Below are 24,327 nucleotides of genomic sequence, written 5' to 3'. Positions count from 1 at the left end.
TCTGTAGTGTGAATATGAGAATAAAATTTAAAATTTATATTATTGCTTGAAATAAATAAGTTTTATGATCATGTGCGCTTCATGCAGCAACAGATAAAACAATTATTTTATTTTTTTATCACTTTTCTAACCATGAAAGTCAATAACAAATTTTAATGATACAGTATAATTTTTTCTACAGTACGTTCAAAACGTTTTATGATCTAGCGGGCTTTAAGTCTGAAGTTACAAAAATGGTAATGTATAATTTTTAAAATAACAATAAGAATTCTACATCTTTCATCATAAAAAGTACGCTTGATCATAAAACACTTTGATCATTTCACCAGTTTCCTATTGGACAATTATATTGTTCTAGCAGCTTCAAAGAAAAAATGTATTATTGTTAACATTTATTAATTTATTCCTCTGTTAATTGAGCATACATGATTCATATGTAGGAATCAAATATTTAATGTTAATAAACGCATCTTCGCCTCCATATTTTTCCAATACTTCTAAAGTATCGTTTATTATATCTGCTAAATTGTCACCACGCATTTGACTATAGTCGATTTCGTCACCGCAGTTTACTGAAATATATAAATAATATCTAATGTTAATAATGTAATAATAATTAATACAAATTATTTCCAAAAAAAATTACTTTAAAAATATAAAAAAAAGAACTACAACAATATTGTTCAAGATAGGTCAATCTGATAGAGAGTTTCTTTCAAATATGACAAGAACAGATTGGGTACATAATCAGCTGGTGGTAGAAATGCTTCCATAGGGGCACTATTTATCTCTTGTGATCCTTAGTATTTCCAAAGTCAGTTTGATTCGTTTAGGACTCTGCAGGAATTTAAGCACTGCCTTTTCGTCATTGTCGGCATAAGTGGTGGGAGAAACCATTATTTTTGTTAAATAACAGTTGAAACTGTTACTGCTGTTTATATAACAGCTTAAAATAACAAAATGTTAAACATCTGAAAGAGCATAGTCCAAATTGTCGTAAAATCATAAAAATGATAAAAAAATAATATAAAATCTGAAATTCATAAGCACTGTTTATAAATTTTTGAATACGTAGGTATGTTTATTATATTAATAATAAAGAAAATAGTAGGTAGTGTTTTAAACAATTATCAATATTAATTAAAAATATTTTTAACGATGTAATAGCTTAGACAGTCTTCATTTATTTCAGTAGTTCAAAAATACCTAATATTTTTCTTTGGTGGATTTCTAAGTAACAATTTCTTGAATATTAATCATTATTGCTGGTATTTGATATGTAAGTACCTACCTAAATTTGTTTTTTGAACTGTTTTCAAACATAGCAAAAACAATAAAAGTACATATATAAAAATACTAATAAAAATAACCAAGTGTTAATGCAAAATAAAAAAATATATAGACTTTGATAAACAGTTTAATGGTGGGTTCATACCTCGAGGATTAGCCCTAACCTTATCCTTAACATTAACCCTAAGAAGTTAACCTTAAGATCTTAAGGAGATGCCGTTCATGCGTCCATACGTCCCATAGTACCCCTAGTCTACTTCTAGTAAGCGCTTGCGTACATATGAAACCTATGTTTTGAACTAACCTAACTTCACAAATATTTTTAGAATTTCAAATACTAGTGAAACTACTTTTACATTAATAATTTTTAGACAAAAAAATAAATAATTTTTTAACATTTATAAACCCTTCAAATCCAGTCGAATCATATGTCGAATATTTGGAAAATTCTTAAAACCCCTAGTATTGAGCATGTGCAAATCAGTTTTGAGTTAGCAATAACTTTTAGAACATAAAATATCCCATATTTCTTAGAACTTTATTATGACTAAGGCTATTGTTAAGATCGATACGTTGGAAACACGAACGCTATCGTTCGTTAATATTTATTCAAATTCTTGGGATTGGGACTAACGTTAGTGTTTCAGTTAGGGTTAAGGTCGGATGTATAAAGTATAAACTCACCATGAATGTAAATAAATACCGTATTATCGAATAAAAGATTTCCAGTTGGCTTGGAAATGACGATCGATGATATTTCCCATATCAATGACAACTAACAACTGTTGCAAATAAATATTGTAAAATAACAGATGTAGAATGTAGAATGAGTAAGAGGGGGGGGGGGTAATCACAGCGACCTTAAAGATCTATTATGCCCCCCTTCCTTGACTCATCACAGAGTCTATAACCCATCATACCCCTGTTGTAGAGGGGGCACGGTATTTCCCATCCTCCTCTGACAACAGTTTTTCCTCCGAGGGTACACACCCTTCCACGGTTGGAGTTGTGGGTTTGAGTTTGGCCCTCCGTGCCGCCCTTCACAGTCGCTTGCCTCCGGCTGAGGAACCCGTTAGGTGGAGGCTGGAGGATCTGTCTCCATTTTCTCCACCTCTTTAACTTGATCTCTCCTTAGACCTGATACCGGTGTTGTCCCGTATCTATAATAGAGGATATGTCCCTCTATGATTTCTCTATTGTCTCCTTGGATTTGAGGTCAATTCCTATTGTGAGGACCTGACCATGATCCTCCTGCCTCGAGTTGATGACTCGCCAACTCGATGTCCTTATATTGAAGTTCTGACCCTGGATAAGGCTCAGTAGGTAGGTGGTGTCTTTCCCTTTGCTTCTCGGCAGAAAGACCCTGATGGCCGACCCTTTAGGGATGTTTTCTCCCTTCACTGCAACCAGTTCCGGCGATTTCCACCAACCAATTCGCCGATTCTTGAGATACACAATCTATGAGGATCATGCCCGCCCGAAAATGTATCCCCGCAAAACGCAGCTGACCCACATTTTGTAGATCGTTGTGTTGCGATCCAATCCCCACTACTTCGTCCGGTATAGCCTCTTCCAGAGACGTTCGTTGGTCGGTGGTCTGAGCAACCTCTGGGAAATCCTTTGGCAGCACCGCCATTTTCACTTGACCAGCAATAGCCGCAAAGCTGGTGATACGTCCCTGCTTGCCTCCCGGTGTTGGACGGCTTTCCATCCTGGCTTTTTTCTCTCCCTGTCGGAGAAGAGGTGAGAGGTTTTCGCTCCCTCTCTTGCCCTTTGATGGAGATGAGTCAGGTTGTTTCTTGGTTTCTTTACTCTCCCCTTTTCGGAGGAGTATTTTCGCTTTTGCTTCCTCTGGAGCAAGTCCTTCGTGCAGCAGTCGAAGGTATCTCCGTGCTTCTGCTCCGCTAAGACCTACTCTCAGAGGATCGTCTAGCCCGCCTGGTTGACCCAGGCCGGGTAGACGAAAAAAAAAAATAACAGATAGTTAAATAACAAAATAAATTAAGAGTCCCAAACCAATCCAACTGACATTCGAGAATTACCTTGCCTACGGCTACGGGACGATAAATTTTATAGTTTAGTTGTGTACCGGGTGTGGTTCAAAAATGGCTCACCCCTATAACTTATTTATTTTTTTAGATAAAAAAACGAGAATTGGTATGTTAGTATATGACATAAATTAGGATTGATTGCCGTATTCATTTGTTTTTGGTCTCTTCCTGTTTCACCGAAAATGACTACAACTTTTGATTTTTAAATAACACTCTCGGTATTTTTTTACATTATTCGTTAGAAAATAACACTCTGAAAGAATGACATATCATATGTCAATTTTCGAAATTTTCGTAAATAGTTTATTTCAAATTGTAAGATGCGGTTCATAACTGTGCCTGGTACCAAATTATTCGTAAAAACATGCTTTTTCCAGATATGCTAATGGGCCACCCTTGTTCCATTTTAAAAAATTAAAATACGATTTGGGCATCTTTTAACCGGTCAGGACAAGACACGAGAAACATTAGACGATAAAATTTATTTTTCCAGGCTCCTTGATTAACCATTAATATTTTTGACACAGCCGTAGCACTCTAGATTGAAATTTAAAACACTATTTTTTAAGAGAAATTGTCAAATGTTGACATATGATATGTCATTCTATTCAGAGTGTAGTTTTCTATCGAATAAAGTAAAAATATACCGAGGGTGCCATTTAAAAATCAAAAGTTATAGTCATCTTCGGTTAAACAGGAAGTGACCAAAAACAACTGAATACGTCAATTAACCCTAATTTATGTCATATACTAACATACCAAATCTGTTTTTTTTATCAAAAGTTTTTTTTATCTGAAAAAATAAAAAGGTTATAGGGGCGAGCCACTTTTGAGACGCACCCGGTATAGATATTCTCATTGTACGTATAGTAATATAGAGTCAATTCGACAAATAAATAAATAATTCTTGCTACTTGTCAAGAACTAGGCCCAGTATTACACCTCAAATTTCTTTGTCAAAGATCTTTTATAAAATATATTTGATGAAAAATTTGACTGTTAATATACAATATTTTATAAATTTATTTTATTAATTATTTTTATTTTTTACTCTTTTGAATAAAATCTTTGACAAAGAAATTTGATAGTGTAATAGTAGCCTTATAGTTAAAAATCAATATCAACGAATGTCGAAATAAGCTAAAAATCTGTATGTATTTTTGACGATAAACAATTTCTATGTGTCAATATCTGAAATAACTCTGTTAAAAAACTTATAGCAAGTATTGTGTTTTAGTAGTATCTGATTTATACCGGGTGCGTCTCAAAAGTGGCGTGCCCCTATAACTTTTTTATTTTTTCGGATAAAAACTCGAGATTTGGTATATTAATATATGACATAAATTAGGATTGATTGACGTATTCAATTGTTTTCTGTCACTTCCTGTTTCACCGGAAATGACTACAACTTTTAATTTTTAAATGGTACCCTCGGTGTTTTGTTGCTTTATTCGATAGAAAATGACACTCTTAATAAAATGACATATCATATGTCAACTTTTGACATTTTTGAATAGGGTTTATTTGAAATTGCAACATACGATTCATAACGACAATTTGACTCGAAACACCAAGTGTGTAGTACCAAATTATTCGTAAAAAATGCTTTTTCGAAATATGCTAATGAGCCATCTCCGTTCCATTTGAAAAAATTGAGATATGATTAAAATTACGATTTGGGCATCTTTTAACCGGCCAGGATAAGACATGAATAACATTAGACGATCAAATCTATTTTTCCAAGGCTCCTTGGAAATTGGCTCCTAATTAAAAACTAGTGTTTTTAACTCTAGATTGAAATTTAAAATTCAATTTTGTTTTTTATTGTAGTCATTTCCGATGAAACAGGAAGTGGCCGAAAATAATTGAATACGTCAATCAATCCTAATTTATGTCATATACTAACATATCAAATCTGGTTTTTTTATCTGATAAAATAAAAAAGTTATAGGGGTGAGCCACTTTTGAGACGCACCCGGTATAGAAACGTAAATTTAATTATATCCCTCTCCTCCCCCTCTCAGCATCTTTCAGTCGACAATGAACAATTTGCATGTAGTCTCAAATTAGTTGAAATACCGTATGGTCGAGAAAAAAAAACGGCGTCAGCGATGGCTATGAAATGAAGATCGCTGTCATTTTCTATGTAAACTTAATGGGAAATGTCATCGATTGTTATTTCCCAGCCTACTGGACGTCGTTTTTTTTCGATCATACAAGGTCGCCCATCGAAAACGTTCCGCAAAGCATAACGGCCAGAGTAATTTTTTTTTTTCAGAAAATTCAAAAACACGTCAATTTTGTTTGTGAGGGGGACAACTTTTGCCCCAAAAATGATTGCAAAATATTCAACCCTCTAAGCGGGGGTGTCATCCCCCAACTTTTTTCAAATGGGAAGGGGGGTCAAGTGGCACCGCAACGAAAAGATCTTTCTATTCTCTATATTTCCCCGCTTCGTTCTTGAAAATCGGTCGAGTCATTGAGAAAATATGAAGGATTAAAATTTGAAAAGTATTCAAACATTTATCAGAGTAAATGATAAGGATAAATTCCTTCGACCAATTTGCTGTTCTTTCTTATTATTTCTAGATGTTTACGCATTTTTTCACTTGCCACAAGGTTGAACGATCAGGTGCGGTAGTTGCTAGATAGCTGTTCTGTGACTTGTGCGTTGAAGTTCTTCTCAATATCGTTAAACTTTTTAACAATCATGGTGTACTCACTTGCAGAAAAAGTGGAAATAATCGAACTTTATTTTAAAAATAATGAATGTATCGGGTTGTGCACATATTCATTGAACGCTATCCTGACAAACACCTTTCTGGCAAAATTGTTCGCGAGTTAGTAGCAAAATTTCACGAAACTGGTTCCGTTATGAACAAAAAGAGGCAGAGGGAAAATCCTGTAGTAAATGAAGCTATGGAGGTATTCGTATTGGGCCAAGTTGCCATGAATAGTACGCTGAGTACAAGAAAATTAGCCAATGAGACCGGCGTGAATCGTACAAGTGTCCAAAGGATATTAAAAAAAACAGAAGTTCTACCCGTACAAAATTCAGTTGGTTCAAGAACTCAACGAGGACGATTTTGATCGTCGCTTGCAATTTTGTAAAACTATGAGTGAACGAGTGGCGAATGATAATAATTTCTTATTTAACGTGTGTTTTTCGGATGAGTGTACTTTATTTTTGAACGGCGTACTTAATCGGCACAACTGTCGGTACTGGGCTGAGGACAACCCCAGGGTTTTTTACGAGGTGCACACACAAAACCCTTAGAAATTGAACGTGTGGGCTGGTATTTTTGGAAATTCTATTGTGGGTCAATTTAACGATATTGAGAAGAACTTCAACGCACAAGTCACAAAACAGCTATCTATCAACTACCGCACCTGATCGTTCAACCTTGTGGCAAGTGAAAAAATGCGTAAACATCTAGAAATAATAAGAAAAAACAGCAAATTGGTCGAAGGAATTTATCCTTATCATTTACTCTGATAAATGTTTAAATAAACTTTTCAAATTTCAATCCTTCATATTTTCTCAATAACTCGACCGATTTTCAAAAACGAAGCGGGGAAATATAGAGAATAGAAAGCTCTTTTCATTGTAGTGTCACTTGACCCCCCTTCCCATTTGAAAAAAGTTAGGGGATGACACCCCCGCTTAGAGGGTTGAAGATTTTGCATTCATTTTTGGGGCAGAAGTTGTCCCCCTCACAAACAAAATTGACGTGTTTTTGGATTTTTTGAAAAAAAAAATACCCTGGCAGTTATGCCTTGCGGAACGTTTTCGATGGGCCACCCTGTATGTATCATCTACGCATTTTTATGCAATATTTGAAAGGCATCGGCAAAATATTTTTTCAATTTTTTAATTAGTTATTATTACTATTTCATATTCTAACTTCAAAAAATGTGCAAATTCTCTAATAAATAAATTTAAAAACATAATAAACAGTCAACAATTAAAAACTACCCAAATTGATTTTCTTACCGTTTTTTTCTTTAAATAAATTTAATGTAGGTAGAATTTGTCTATAATAGGGTACCAACGCCTCGCCTATCATATCTCCAGATTTTACTAAATGCTGAAGTACCTTTAGCGTAGTACACATTACTTCTTTATTTTTCGTCTTGAGGGCATCTTTGATTGGTATAATCAATTGGGGAATACAAGGAAATATTTTTTGCCCTCCGTAAGCTAACATATCATGTATTCCTTGTTGGGCGAACAATTTGTAAGGACTTTCGGTTTCACAAAGTCCTTCAAAAAACATTGGCAAATAGTAATGGAAATCCAATTTATTGATGTCTGCCTAAAAGTATACTGTATACAGAAATATACATACTGTATTATAATTAAATAAAGTATGTTTAGGCAGTTAAAGCAAGGCAGTTTTTAAGCGAGTGTCACAAAAAATGAAGTTTTACGGATCTATTAACGTCCCTAAAGTGTATCTTTTTTGGCCGCTTTTTTACTTTACGGCCGCTTTTGCAAAGAAAGTCATTATGAGGGCAGCCTACTAGACACATTTAATTTACTTATTTGAGTTATTTCCACGTCCGATATTAAGATTGTCAAATTATAAAGGCGGCCTACTGTCTACTAGACACATTTAATTTCCATGTTTGGATTATTTACCCATAAAACAAAAGAAAAGATCTCCCTCATGCGAGAGGGTCTACCCACTAAAAACCCATCTGTACTCTTAGTTCAGTCATTGGGGATTTTTGCTTGGAAAAAAGTGCGGAAGTTTTGCAACTTTGCAGGTTTATAGGTTTTGGGGTCCCTAACTAAAATCCATAAAATGCACATTTCCAGATTTGCCGCCGGCGCACGGTGGAAAGACCCAATATAAAATGTTGGACATTGACTTAAAAATAAAATTTTAAATTAAATAATTTTGGTAGAAGATTTTAATTACTTAAAGTCCAGACCGTTATATTTTATCCAACTCAAAAAAATATTGTTAATTATATGTCTGTTTGAAAAGTTTCATATGAAGATATTACACTGACTTAATAATTATGGTGTTCATTTCTTGTGAAACAACCTAGTTTTATAAAAAGTGGCAAAGACATTAATACTTTTTTTTAACCATACATATTAGTGCAAACGATTGTTTTCACTTTAAAATAAAAGATATATATAGTCACAAAAGTTTGGGAGAACAATAATTGTATATAAGAGACACAAACATTTTTTTGCTACTAAATACTATATTTAGTAGCAAAAAAATGTGTATGTAGAAAAATAAAAAAATGGCCAAAGTTGGCCAAGACTTTATATATGTCACAAGCTAGATTAAGCCTTTCTAATAACGAAACTAATTTAACATCTTGCCCCAGCTTGCCCCCTCTAAACATTTTCATTTTATATATTACTAATACATGCTATACTAAAATCAAAAAGTTTTCAATTCCAATAAATTAATTAAAATTTTTTAGAGTCAAATTATCTTTATTTTTTTTATAAATTTATTAATATTTAATTATTAATTGGATAAATACAAAATGACGCTTAAATCAAAAACAGATACAGGGTGCTACAAATATATGGAAAACTTATGGAAAAAGAAAGCGGGTTAAAGTGCAGTGTTGAACTTTTTTATTTGTAATAAAAATATTCTAGTGCGTTGATTTACTGTTATATTCTTTGCTTATAATAAATTGTACAGGGTGTCCGACTAAGAATAGCTTTCGGCTATATCTCGGAAAGTATTAGCCGTGAGGCCGGCGGAAAAAAATATTCATAACTAAAGAGGCCATGAGAAATTGCTGGAAATTATTTTCAAGTTTGTAGAATGGCCACTAGAGGGCACAACTGCTATAAAAAATAAGAAAATGGAGTTTTTACACAATTTTGCCTAGATAAAGGGTAGTATAAATAATAGCTTCATAATCTTCAGTAAATTCTGAATATTTTCTGTTAGCCATGTCACTCTATGCCAAAATAAAGTGGTGGGGGAAAGTTAGATCTACTTTTATTTAAATATTAATAACTCCGGACTGGATGGACGGAATCCAACTAGCGGGGGCTCACTTAAAAGAGCGTTTCTTACTCTATATTATACCATATAAAAAATAATACTAAGCTTTTGAACGTAGACGCTACGGGGCGCTGTCTTACAATTAACAAACATTGCGCGTTTTTTCAAAAAAATGCGATAATATATGTAATTTTAGCTGATAGTAAAGAGTAATAAAAGCTTAAAAAGTCAGTGAAAACCGCATCTTGATATCTTTTTTCAAACCGAACATATTAGCAAAATTATATTAAATAGGAAAATATAAGCCCTTAATTACCATATTTTTATAACATGGTATCAGTAGTCCTAGATCTCAGTGGTAAAATCTAACGCTATTTCTTTTTAAAAAGATTAAAACTAAAACATTCCACAACAGTTTGGCAAAGTTTATAAGCATTTAAAAATTCTAAGATTTTTCCAAAACATACTATATTTTTAGGTCACCCTGTGGATGGTTTGTAATGAGCCAACCACTTTCTTTCATTAAAATTTAAAATTGTTCTGTTTATACATTATTACGGTATATAAAAATCATTTTTTCGTCTTTTGGATTAAAAGTGCTGAGAAGAAAACCTCATGTCCAACCGCTCCCATAAGCTCGTTCCACTGTGCGGCGCCGCCATCTTGCCAAGATGGCGCCCAAAATCGGTATTTTGTAAATATCTCGAAAACTATCCGTTTTTCGCAAAAATTTGAGGAGAGTAAAATTAAAAAGAATAAAATTTCCTATAAAAAAGGTTCTATGAAAATTTACGCTAAAGTCAACCGTTTAGGCACCAAATCCCTGGAAATTTTACAATTTTGCGTAAAATATGATATATTACGTATAGTCGATTTTATGAAATCAAATGTCAATAAGGGTTCACTAAAACTAGTTTTATTTTAGTTTCTTCAATTTTGTCATGAAACAGTGGCGTATCATTAATTCGCTCATTAATTTATGAATAATTAATTTTCATTATTAAAAATGTGCACTTGTTTCCACACCACCCAAGAGGTAAAGTACATGGCACGTTTATTTTAACGTGATGTCCCCGGAGGCCTATTCCACTAGGTAAATTAAAAACTTTAACTTATCTGCACAAGCTCGACGGACCTGGTTCATTGATGTAAAGTCGATCGTGTCTGCTGTGCTGGGCTCATCAGGGTGGTCTCTCAATTCGTCCAACTCTTCAACTTCAGCCGCCAGAGGGATATCTACAGGCAAGTCCAACTCCTCTTCATCGGATTCGTCGAGTGATACTTCAGTGCGACGTTGTCACAGGATTTCCCATTGCAGTAGGCACAAATCATTCAACATTTTAATCCTGCTTTTCTGTATCCGCAGGTTTTACCACAGTTGTTGGTTTTGCATTTACAGGATAAAAATGCAAATAGGGATTTTGGAGCTGGATTTGTCAACGTTGTGACTGGAGTAATGCCTGTTTTTGTTTTCTTCCAACCCCATTTTTCGGCATTTTTGGTACAAACAGACCAATGCTGAACCTGGTGGTAAGTTCGCCATGAATGCTTGGTAAATAATAAATTAATTATTATTATATTAAACGAATTAATGGTACGCCACTGTTTTATGACAAAATTGAAGAAACTAAACTAAAACTAGTTTTAGTAAACCCTAATCGACATTTGATTTCGGAAAATCGACTATACATACATACATATATCATACTTTACCCAAAATTGTAAAATTTCCAGGGATTTTGTGCCTATAGGGCTGACATTCGCAAAAATTTTCATAGAATCTTTTTTATAGGAAATTTTATTCTCTTTAATTTTGCGCTCCTAAAATTTTTGCGAAAAACGCATAGTTTTCGAGATATTTACAAAATACCGATTTTGGGCGCCATCTTGGCAAGATGGCGGCGCCGGCGGCAGGTCTGGAAATGTGCATTTTATGGATTTTAGTTAGGGACCCCAAAACCTATAAACCGGCAAAGTTGCAAAACTTCCGGACTTTTTTCCAAGCAGGCCCCTTTTTTGATCCCCAATGACTGAACTATCTAAGCTCGCCAATCTCGGTACCGCCGAAGGTATTTCATCAAGATTAGAGACCAATGACTAAAGAATATAAGGACATGTAACGCCCCTATACGGGCTGCAGCAGAAATTGTTAACTTTTTTTTTTGGTGGCAAACAATGAGTCATCATTTGGTCACCAGCGACAATTTTAGCGATTTTTAACAGTTTGTGTGTTTCAAGTGTAAAAGCAGCAGCAATAAGAAAGAGCCAGGAGTTACGTTTCATAGGTAAAAAACAGTCAACTCCAACTTTTTAGCGTTTTCTTATTGAATTCGATAATTATTCTTCAATTTCAATTAACATCTATATGTACTTGATATGTGCTATACGTCGATACTAGTTTTGTACCTTTTGTTAACATTTTAATACGTTTTTTTCGTAATTAATTAGGATGATACACCATAGGCGTAGTCAAAACAATTATCAAAAAATATAAATATTGCTTCAAACAGCTAGGTTAAGAAAAATATGTGCCACGGCACTGTTTGGTGACGTCACAATTTGCTCTCGGGTGTTATTTGTCCTTGGATTCTTTAGTCATTGTTAGAGACTTATCATTCTTCTATGTTGGTCTTGTCTGTACCCAGATCTTGTCTTTTTCGTCCTTTGCCTTTTTCTTCATAATGTTCCTTAACATGCCGCAAATCGCTTCGATATTTTCATTCGATGATGTTAGAAGGTTTCCGACGTTTACTCTAGTAATCTTCGTACCACATACTAGCTTTGTTCGGGTTCTTGTTAGCTTAATTCGGGTTTCTCTTATTACCGATTCTGAACCGCGATCACGATTTCCACGCGGCCGCGGCCAGAAGTTGCTGAAGAAATGTGATGCGTATGCGCAGAAGGAAATATGAAGACATTATTTCATTTGCGCATGCGCTGCAGAGTTCTAGGACGGTTCAGAATCGGTAATAACAAGAACCCGAACAAAGCTGTTATTACCGATTCTGAACCGTCCTAGAACTGTGATGCGTATGCGCAGAAGGAAATATGAAGACATTATTTCATTTGCGCATGCGTTGCAGAGTTCTAGGACGGTTCACAATCGGTAATAACAAGAACCCGAAAAAAACTACTGTTTCTGCATTCTCGCGTATATCTTCGTGCGCGTGACACTCAAATAGTGTATGGTTAGCCGAGTCTGACGCCTTGTAATACCAGCATGAGTCAGCCTTGCGGATTCTGTGCAGATACTCGCTAAATACTCCATGGCCAGTCATGGCTTGCGTCATGTAGTAGTCCGTCGGTTGCTAGGCTATTTATTTACAAGGTTTTCGTTTTTATCAGTGAAATGAAATTTAAAATAAATAACCAAATAAATAACCAACAAATAATAAAAACCACATTACACGGAATATACTCGTTAAATATATACAATTTTGTGTGCACCTCGGCCGTATGATCTTTTCTGTCCTCACCTGAAATTTCCGGCCGAGGCGTAGCCGAGGCCAAGAAAGGCCAGAAGATTCGGCCTAAAAAGATCAACTTTACGGCCTTGGTACACAAATAACTATTGAAGAATATTTTGAAGTAGGTAACAATTTTTTTTACAATTTTGTTTCTAAATAAAGGCGAAACTGAAAGATTAGATTCAAATTTTTATTAACCAAATGAAAAGTGTATTATTAAGTAACAAAAATTAGTACAGAATTACTAACAGTATTATAAACAGAAGTTGGGTCTTTGGTTGGGTTATAAAGAAGTTAATAAATTAGGACATTATTTGCTATTAATTGTTATGTTAAATGTACATTTATTACATTTTGAAAAAGTAATACCACTTTTAGACATGATATTGTTAACAAACATTTCATTTTCTTGATTTTCAGTAACAATGGTTCTTGTTGGAAAGCTGCTGACTGAAGTTCCATTTAATTAAATTTCTTTGCAAATTAAATGTGTCTAGTAGGTCGCCTTTATAAAGCTGTACGCACACTGGCTACACAAACACCCTGATCGTGATCGTGATCGCGGCCGTGATCGCGCCTGTGTGCGTACAGCTTAAGCTACACGCACACTGGTGCGATCACGGCCGCGATCACGATTTCCACGCGGCCGCGGCCAGTAGTTGCTGAAGAATACATATGAGCTGTTTCACATTGGCGCGATCGAGTTTTGGAGAAGAAGCGGCCTGGCGGCGGTCTATTCTGCGGTGGCGATCAGATTTAATTTGTCGAGTTTGATCGCGTGATCGCGACCCAACTGATAGAAATTTTCCATTATTTTGTGTGTTTTTCTTGTTGCAATTTAGAAATGGAGTTAACAGAGCAGCTAATTAAGACTGTAAAAATACACAAAATTCTATATGATTTATTCGATCCAAGTTAAAATAATAGAGTTAAAAATAAAAAATTTGAGACAAAATTGGAGTTGCAATTGGATTGGATAGTACATATGTATACATTTTTATTGTTTAAGTTTAAATATTGTAGGTAAATATTTAAGAATGTTTTTTTTCGGTATATATAATTCACAATTTTAATTTGTACCTATGTATACCTACAGGATGGCCCACTACATATAGGTACAGCGGTGAACGCGTTGGTGTGTGCTAGAATGATCGCTCATGTTATCGCTGCCCTGATCGTGATCGTGATTGCGGCCGTGATCGCACCAGTGTGCGTGGAGCTTAATTTGACAATCTTAATATCGGACGTGGAAATAACTCAAATAAGTAAATTAAATGTGTCTAGTAGGCTGCCCTCATAATGACTTTGTTTGCAAAAGCAGCCGTAAAGTAAAAAAGCGGCCAAAAAAGATACACTTTTGGGGACGTTAATAGATCCGTAAAACTTCATTTTTTGTGACACTCGCTTCTCGCTTAAAAATAACTATTATTGTAATGATAACATTTGACGGGTCCAGGGGAAAAACATGATAAGCGCCAATTTCTTAACTTTAAGGTTTTACAATATTATGGTATAATTATTATTATTTGTTTAATGACAGAAAATACAATTTGACTGTGAATTAAAATGACATACACAATTGTGACTGGCAGGGATCCCGTCGTTGGACAGACTATACGTACAGGGTCCAAGGAGAACGACAGTTTGTATTAAAATGAAATTTAAATTTAAAAAAATATAAAGAGAGTTCTACAGGTGTCCCTAAAAAAAAGTTACATATTAAAGTTGGGTTTTTTGTAATGGAACACCCTATATATTAATTTATTTTCAGATTCTAGGAGAAAAATAAAGGCAAGTTTCAATAGAGAAGTATCTGACTAAAATGTAAGGTTTTTGGCATTATTTAACATTTTCTAAAAATGAAGAACAATTTTTAAATTTCAATAAAATCTACCTAAATTCGAATTTACTCGGTATAGCCCAATATGTAGTTAAAATAACGATTGTACTTTAAATCAAATTAAAACTTGGCTCAAAAAGTGAAACAGGGTGAGACAAAATTAATACTGAACATTGGTCACCTTTAAAAGCAAATTACTCTTTTATTTTAAATGGAACACCCAGTATATTATTTCGATATTCAATGAGGAATTCATGTCTCTTCAAAATACTATTAAAGTTGCCTACCCCTCAAACAAATATTTCCTAGATTTTTTCATTTCTATGATTTAGTGTGAGTAGATCTTTATTATTTGATAAAATCTAGGGTGGCTATGTTACGTCTGACGTTACTTCAACATAGTTGTAAAATTAGTTCAATTTTGCTAACCAGTTATCACTTTATGTCAGTTAAAATTAAAAAAAATCTCAGAGAGAATTGATATGACTCTATTAGTTGGTAACTGTAGTGTCCGTTCACCATTTAATAGGATACTTAAATGTTCATAATTTATCTGGTCTTGACTTTTTTTTATTGGAGTATGTTAAAGACGATGTTTACCAAACTCGACCAACTATTGTCGACAACACGAAAGAAATGATTGTGACTGCTTTAAAATATCTAGAAAAATCAATGACTTAGGGTGGCTGCAACGACCTCCCGTAATACTGCTGTTAAGTTAAAACTATGGAGGCTAAAAGCCCTCCATAGTTAAAACATAACAATTGGTTTTTATATATAAAAACCAGCTGTCATGTTTTAACAGCACGATTACAGGAGATCATTGCAGCCACCCTAAAGGATAAGGACATGTAATGCCCATATACCCTCACAAGGTGGTCAAGCGATCTCTTGAAACAAGAGGGGTGAACAATACGATAATTCGCTGGTTTTGGGAAATGCTCTCAACAGGAACAGCAGAGGCTGAGATAGGTACCAAAACTGTAGTTGTTAAAACAACGCAAGGAACTCCACAAGGTGGAGTGACTATAGGTAGTGGATGGACTACTGGAAGAATTAACTCTAGCGGGAATACACTGCATAGGGTACGCAGATGACATAGTCATCATTGCACGGGGGAAACATGAAGGCACCCTGTGAGATATTATCCAAAGAGGGCTCCGCATCGCTGAGAGATGGTGCAGAACTGTCGGGCTGAGTATTAACTCAGATAAAACCGCAGTAGTGCCATTCACCAGAAAGCAAAGTTTGAAAAACTTGCAAAGAATCCATCTAGATGGAAAGGAAATACTGCCATCACAGGAAGTGAAATATCTGGGAATAACCCTGGATAGTAAACTTCTCTGGAACAGGCATATTAAGAACCATTACCAGCAAAGCCACAAAGGCTTTCATGATATGCAGAAGACTGGCGGGAAATAGGTGGGGCTGCGCCACTAACATTTTGCGCTGGATGTATACCATGATAGTAAGACCCATGATTACTTATGGAGCAGTTGCTTGGTATACAAAACTAGAGCAACGTACAGTAAGGCAAAACCTGTGCAAAGTACAGAGACTGGCATGTATCTGCATCACAGGTGCCATGAGAACATGTCCAACAGCAGCAATGGAGGTCATTCTAGACCTAACACCACTGCACATTGTCGTCGGTAGTTATGCCAATGCGACAATGATTAGAATGGTTACTGACGGAAACAGTACTGGGAGAACTTTCAGGTCAGGGGCTTGGAACACCCTCAAAAAGAAAATTCCACTTCTCCAACTCCCAGTGGATGACATACCAAGAATTTACAACTTTGAGAAACACCCTCTGTAGTATTGAGTAATAAAAGGATTGGAAGAAAGAGACGCTTACTCAGCATATATAAAAGACCATACCATCATGTGGTATACGGATGCTTCCAAAACCAAAGCAGGGACAGGGATAGGAGTATTTGGGCCGAAAACTGAATACTCCGAACCAATGGGCACCTACCCCAGTATCCTTCAGGCAGAAATTTGCGCTATCGAAAGATGCGTACAATTTATCTTAGATAGGAACTATCGAAAACAGGAAATTGCCATCCTATCCGATATTCAAGCAGCACTTAATGCGATCAACTCAGTAACCATCAATTCGAAGTTGGTCAAAGAATGCCTAGAGAAGCTCAACAAATTAGGCAAAGAAAATAAAGTCCTCCTACTCTGGGTGCCTGCTCACCAAGGGATAGAAGACAATGAAAAAGCAAATGATCTAGCTAGAAAAGGAGCGAACACTCCACTAACTGGACCAGAACCGTTCTGTTTTCCAAACGGGAACCAACTGAAAGCGGAACTGAAGAATCTGGAAGACTCCATCCGTAACTTGGAATGGGTGTCCTCCAACGGTCTAAGACACTCGAAAAACTTCCTTAGAACTTATGACCGAGAAAAATCAAAGGTTTTCCTTGATTTAAGTAAAAACAATCTTCGGATTGTCACGGGGTTTCTAAGAGGACACTGTCTCCTCAACGAACACCTCAGTAGGCTGAAACTGAGAAACAACGGCGAATGCAGATTTCGTGGGGAAAATGGGGAAACACCAGAACACCTTATCACTGAGTGAGCCGAGACGACGACCATTCGTGCCATGAACCTTGGTACGTCTGATGTCGAGGATGGAGAGCTGGCCTCTGTGGAGCCGTCTCAGATACTGACTTTTCTTAAAGCCCTGAGACTGAATGATGAGTTATAACTCGTTATAACTCAAGAAAGGGGAACACACGATAGATCTATAAGGTCGCGGTGATTAACTCCCCTCCTAAACATTCTACATTCAACGCCCATATACGGGCTGCAGCAGAATTTGTGACCTTAGACGCCATTTTTTTGGACATAACCTTTTTATAGGACATAACGAATGAGTCATCAGCTTGTCATCAGCGACAATTTTAAGTGATTTTTAATAGTTGGTTGTCTGTAGTGAACTTTGTATAAACTTTATTACAATGGTAATTTGTTCAGCTTTCAAGTGTAAAAGGCGCAATGATAAGAAAGAGCCAGGAGTTACGTTTTATAGGGAAATAAACAGTCCACTACATCTTACATAGCGTTTTTTTTTTATTGAATTCGATAATTATTTTTCTGATATTATATGTACCTGATAACTTGATATGTGCTATACGTCGATACTAGTTTTTGTCATTTTTTTCGTAATTAATTAGTATGATACCACCGGATACACCATAGGCGTAGTGAAAATATTTATTAAAAATATAAATATCGCTTCAAGCGTCTATGTTAAGAAACTGTTTGGAAGAATGGTCACAGTTTGGTCTCGGGTGCTATTTGTCCTTGCATGTATTCTTTAGTCATTCAGAGAAATCCTGAATTATGACTCTTGGCCACGTATTAATTTTTATTTGCTTGTGATTGCAAAAATGACGTTTTCTAGTTTTGTTTAGTTGATATTATTCTGTTATGTTGAAAAATGTGTTAATTTTTATTTTTTTTAGAAAATTTGTAGGTTTTTATAAATACACCCTGTAGAACTCAATATATTTTTATAAAATGCTTTCAATTAATCTACATATGCTCCCAAAATTTTATTTCAATATAGATTACCGTTCTCCTTGGAACCTCGGCGTCGTATGAGAGGCGCCACCCTGTACAGGGAATAAACCTGACAACCACCAACTGTCCTAGGTTCTCCTGTGAAATTAGTTAAATGGGGCTTATCATATTTTTACCCTGGACCGTTCATTTTCAAAAAAGTAAATTACTATTCAATATTCTTATATACCGTATGATCAGAAAACGGCGTCTAGTTACTTTAGAAATGATGACCGTTTACATTCACAGGGTGTATGCAACACAAAACACGTATAGTGTTATTCAGTTCATACGACACTAGACATTGTAGACAAACGATTAGATTTATACAAATTGTAACTTTTGGGTTCGTTGTAAGACTATTAGAGCTACAATTTAAAATTATTTGCAAAAGGTATATAGTGTCCCGAATACACTACTCAAAACAATTATCGCATATTTGATTAAAAGTAATTATTACATATTACTAAATGAAGCATGCATTTTCAAGCCGAGACCCAATATTTGATTGCATTGCGTAGCCTTAGGCTATACGCTGATTACACTCATATTGGCAATTTTTAATCGTGCGACTATTTAGTTTCATATTTGTAACCAATATATCCTTATGGAGCCGCGCTCACATGCAATCAAATAGTCGGCCTATCGACTCCATAAGTATGTATTGTTTTCACTTTTACAACTAAATAGTCGGTCGACTAAAAATTACAGGTCAACGGGTAGGCTTATTGTTTCGAATTTCTCTTCACATCAATATCCAAACTATTTAAAACCGTAAGTCAGGAAATTCAAAATATCTTGTTTTTCAAATTAATATTTTTTTAGAAAATATGCGATAATTGTTTTGAGTAGTTTAAATAAAGAATATCAAAGTTGTATTTTTTAAATGGAACACCCTGTATGTTACCACATTTTTAGTTTCTACGATTAAAATAAAGGTAAATTTGATTAAGGTTTACTGGACTTTAATCGTACCGTTTTTGAAATATTTACGATTTTGTGAAAATGCAGCAAAAATTTGTCTAGGCATATTTAAGGTTTTAAAACCAAATATTGTACTGAAGTTGCCTATTTTTAGATTTTGTGTTGCAATAATAAAAATAATATTACCTTATACTATGTGTCTAAACATTTATTTTAAATAATTACTAGCTTTAAACAGCAATAATTTCTTTAATATAAATAGAACACCCTGTATATTTTAGTTGAATCAGATGCACAATTTAATTGATTATCAAATCGTATTATACCATTTTTTACCTATATCTTCAAGTTTTCGCAGAAAATGCATTTTATTATCATTTAGACCTAATTTATCAATATACCCATGGAATATTGATATTTATTATTTAAAGATTTAACACAGTACAGATACCGTATGATAAAAAAACGGTATCCAGTTGGCTTGGAAATGAACATCAATGACGATTTTCATTTCATAACAATCGCTGACGCCGTTTTTTTTGACCATACGGTACTAATGTTGTCCATATAGTTCGCTTATTTCTTTAAAAAATATGAATTATTTAAATATTTGTAAATAGGACCTATTAATATATTCCCACTATTCGAAATACATTAATTGACTATTTTTGTTGATTAATAACTCTTAATACTAGAAAACTGAATTTTGTTATGTGTATTAGCCAATGTGGTAAAAAGTAACACCTTGTCATCTCACCTTCTAGATTTTTTGCTATTTTTGACAAATGCGTATTTATAACAACAGAGTCGTTCACATTCAACTTATTTATACAGTGTGAGTTTCCTACGATGTTCTCTATGGGTATATCGGAAACTACTGGAGATAGAGAGTCAGTTAAATGAGCAAACAATTGCAGTTTTGTGGGGTCATAAATATGCGCTTTTCAGATTTTCGAAAAAGTTCATGGCTTACTAGATATTTCGAAAAAAACAAATTTTGGCTATTTTAAAAATTGTCCCTAATTCCATTATAATCTATTTTAGACAAAAAGTGTTCAGATAAAAGTTGTAGATAATCACATCGCTAATGAGATTGTGATCTCCGTTTTTTTCTAAAGCCTGTCATTTTTGACATATGACACAAACATATGTTTTTTTAAATGGAAACCATAGTTGGCAATGACTTCATAAAAAGCGCCATTTTTTAAGCTTTTCAGCGATATAAGCTATAACATGTTTCTTTCACAAAATTACTGAGTTATAGCCAGTTCTTATCTTTCTTGACTAATTTCACTTAGTTAGTCATGGAAACAAGTTCAATCGTCATTGCTCTCAGAAATGTGAAATTGTCACATCCAATCTTTGTAAATTAACATAAACAAAAATTGTAAATAAGAGTTTTTTTAAATGAAGAAAAGCGTGTAGGATTATTGGTTCAAGTTTTCTTGGCCATACAGTTTCGAGGATACTCGTTGGAGTTCGAGGATACTTTAGGATATTCGTTGACCGGTGAACGTTACGTTTTTTAGAGAACGGTTTTCAAGACATGTTAGAATAGTTAAATTTAGATACTCGCGCATTAATACAGTGGTTCCAACATGACTTGCATTATGACACACCAACCCCCGCCCCACAATGAAAGAAATGTTAAAAATTATTTTTATCATAATTATGAACTCAGGGATAGAACGAGGTGGACCAATTGCATGAGTCTCCTCGGTCACATGACCTATGCATTTTAGATTTTTTATGCGGTATGGTTAACAACAAGGTTTACAAAAGAACTTATGAATTAAGAGAGGAACTCGAAGAGGCGGAACAGGAGAAGTTTAATTAAGTCGACCGGTTGTTCTGTGACAGCTAGAAATTCAGTTTTAAAAAGATGCATTTATGTACTCAAAATAATTGCGGATTTTTTGAACATTTTCTAAAATAACTTAAAGTGTACGTAGTGATATTATTTTTTTTTAAGTTTTAGTTTGTGTAGTGTAAATTTTAAAGAGCCGTTAAATAATATATTTTGTCTTTTTATAAGTTATAAATCACAACAAAATTTGAACACCATTGAAAACCGTTCTCTAAAAAACGTAAGTAACTTTCACCGGCCAACGTATCCTGTATGGCCAAGAAAAGTTGAATTAATAATCCTACACGCTTTTCTTCATTTGAAAAAAAATGTATTTACAATTTTTGTTTATTTTAATTTAGAAAGATTGGATGTGACACAATTTCACATTTCTGAGAGCAACGACGATTGAACTTGTTTCCATGGCTAACTAAGTAAAATTAGTAAAGAAAGATAAGAATTGGCTATAACTCACTAATTTTTGTGAAAGAAACATATTACAGCTTACATCGCTGAAAAGCTTAAAAAATGGCGCTTTTTATGAAGTCATAGCCAACTATGGTTTCTATTTAAAAAAACATATGTTTGTGTCATATGTCAAAAATGACAGGCTTTAGAAAAAATCGGAGAACAAAAACTCATTAGGAATGTGATTATCTACAACTTTTGTCTGAACACTTTTTGTCTAAAATAGATGATAATGCAATTAGGGACAATTTTTAAAATAGCCAAAATTTGATTTTTTCGAAATATCTAGTAAGCCATGAACGTTTTCAAAAATCTGAAAAGCGCATATTTATGACCCCACAAAACTGCAATTCTTTCCCCATTTAACCGACTCTCTATCTCCAGTAGTTTCCGAGATGCCCATAGAGAACATCGTAGGAAACTCAACCTGTATATTGATTTCTGATTCAGATACACATTTATTTAGAATAATTTATTAACTAACACAATTAAGTATAATTAATTAATATTCGGGCGGAAAAGGCGGAAATAATGGTGGTATATTTAATAATTAATGGTGTACTCTTTTAATTAAAAAAAATAATTTAAAGATTAAATTTAGTTAAAAATTAAATAGTTCTCTTTTTGTAAACAAATGGGCTAGCAATATTATCGTTTTTAGCATCTGTATATTTTCTAAATTCGTTATTTTTAAATAAAAAACTAAAATGTCAATATTCCATGGGTATATTGATAAATGAGGTTAAATGATAATTAAATGCATTTCCTGCGAAAACTTGAAGAGATAGGTAAAAAATGGTATAATACAATTTGATAGACAATTAAATTGTGCATTGTTAACGTAAAATATACAGGATGGTCCATTTAAATTAAAGAAGTTATTGCCGTTTAAAGTTTATAATTATTTAAAATAAATTTTTAGACTGACACTCTGTATAAGGGAGTATTATTTTTTTATTATTGCAACACAAAATTTAGAAAATGGAAAAACTTCAGTACAATATTTGGTTTTAAAAACTTAAATACGCCCAGAGAAATACAACTTTGATGTTTTTTATTTATTTGGGACACTCTGTATCTTGTAAAAAAATTCTGTTGTAGCGCAATTGTAGTTGTAGCTAATTGTAGCTCTAATAGTCCGTCAACGAACCCAAAACTTTTTTCTACAATTTGTAAAAATCTAATCGTTTGGCTACAATACTTCGTGTCGTATGAGGTGAATAATCCTGTATAGTGTAAAGTCTATAGCTTTGAATAAAAAGATTAAAGAAAGAGTATAATACCGTATGATCGAAAAAAAAAAACGGCGTCCAGGTGGCTGAGACATGACGATCGATAACATTTCCCATATAAATTTCCATATAAAATGACAGCGATCTTCATTTCATAGCCATCGCTGACGCCGTTTTTTGTTCGATCGTACAGTACTATCGAGAATACTATCATGTATTCATTCTTGGTGGAGGGTACCGACATCATAGGTCTTCATCCATGACTGTTCTGTTTGACATTTTAATTGAAACATTTTAATTTGATTTCAAATTTTGTGTATTTTTTTATTTGTCTTTACTGACCATTTTATTTTTTGATACCTATTTATTATTTATTTTACTACTGGTTTTGTTTAAAGATGTCTGAAAAAAATGTAGCTAGTCCAAAATCAAAATAAATTTGTTTTTATATTATTTTCCAAATAAATGTTAAATGTAGTAAAAGTTTCTTTAAAACTTTATTAAAATTAGTATTTTTAAACTTACTTTCCATGAGACTTTTCCTCCTTTAGCTTCCATAGAAATAGGAAGATTTCCTCGATTATAATTTACTCGAAATTTTGAAGATTTAGGTAATGATTCGGTAAAAGCATTGCACTTTGGTGGAGGTAATACACAAGTTCCTATAAAGTAATTGACGATTTAGCAATGTAAAGCAAATATTAAAATAATTTTACCTTTTTGAAAAGCTTGTATGGTAAATGCGGGAACAAGTCTACATCCTCTATCTTTTTTTGCATGAGGTAAGGGTTTTCTCAAGTTACTTCTAAATTCTTTTCCACTAACTACCATTACGATTGAAAACAAGCAATATTTTACATGATAAGTTTGTTGGAATTCATAGACTTGATTAATCAGAACTTTGATGGTTGCTATTAGAAACAAGTTTGATCGATGAAATAATTTAGTCACTTTTATTTTTAACAATGAATCTAATTATAATAAATGTAGTAACAGGTAGTAAATTAGTAATTTATAAAGATAAAAACTGAAAGTAGGTTATCAAAAGTCTTATTAATACTTCATAAACAAAAAAACTCATAAATCGGTACCAAATGTAGAACTAATACGAATATCTATACATAATTAACTATTTTAGATTTTGCAGTACCAGATTTCCAGGCTCAATAATAAATTATTATAAATTTATACAGGGTGTTTCAAAAAACATGTGCCATCTCTCGTGGGGAGATTCTTCACGTAAAAATAAGATTTATTTTTCATATCAACATAGATCTGATTCTGCTTTGTTTCGTAGCTACAGGGTATTAAAGTCTTAATATTTTTTCGATTTATTATGATTTTCTTCCAAGAACTTTTAGCGTTGCGAATGAAATCTTGAGGGTAAAAGTTACTATAAATACGACATATTTTAAAGCTAAAAAAGTGTCGACATATTCACCAGGGACGTGCATATGGGTTATTATTACTGGAATATTTTTCGAAAAAAAGCATGTATGCCACTGACTATTTTTTCTCTTGTTCGCGAAATATTGTAGTGTACCAACCCATGTTCGTCAACAAAGTTGAAGAGGTAATACTTTGGCCAATTGTACAACAAGAAATTTAAAAGAAAAAAAGGAACCTACGTTGTGTTAAATATTTTT

General features: G+C 33.8%; 1 protein-coding gene across 1 annotated transcript; it reads right to left on the bottom strand.

Moving 5' to 3' along the window:
* Positions 1 to 368: 368 nt before the first annotated feature.
* On the bottom strand, positions 369 to 23,611 carry LOC115886261 (parkin coregulated gene protein homolog). The gene is made up of 4 exons (XM_030905353.1): positions 23,398 to 23,611; positions 23,207 to 23,343; positions 7,336 to 7,657; positions 369 to 572 (listed from the first exon to the last, which is right to left on the bottom strand). The coding sequence occupies exons 1-4, from the start codon at positions 23,510 to 23,512 to the stop codon at positions 412 to 414; spliced, it is 735 nt and encodes a 244-aa protein (XP_030761213.1). The 5' UTR covers positions 23,513 to 23,611; the 3' UTR covers positions 369 to 411.
* Between the last annotated feature and the right edge of the window lie 716 nt (positions 23,612 to 24,327).

This window comes from Sitophilus oryzae, unplaced genomic scaffold, assembly GCF_002938485.1.
Source record: "Sitophilus oryzae breed Bouriz unplaced genomic scaffold, Soryzae_2.0 scaffold_476_pilon_pilon, whole genome shotgun sequence".
Classification (NCBI taxonomy): Eukaryota; Metazoa; Arthropoda; class Insecta; order Coleoptera; family Curculionidae; genus Sitophilus; species Sitophilus oryzae.
The sequence above is the reverse complement of the archived record's forward strand: the minus strand, read 5'-3'. Positions and strand labels throughout refer to the sequence as shown.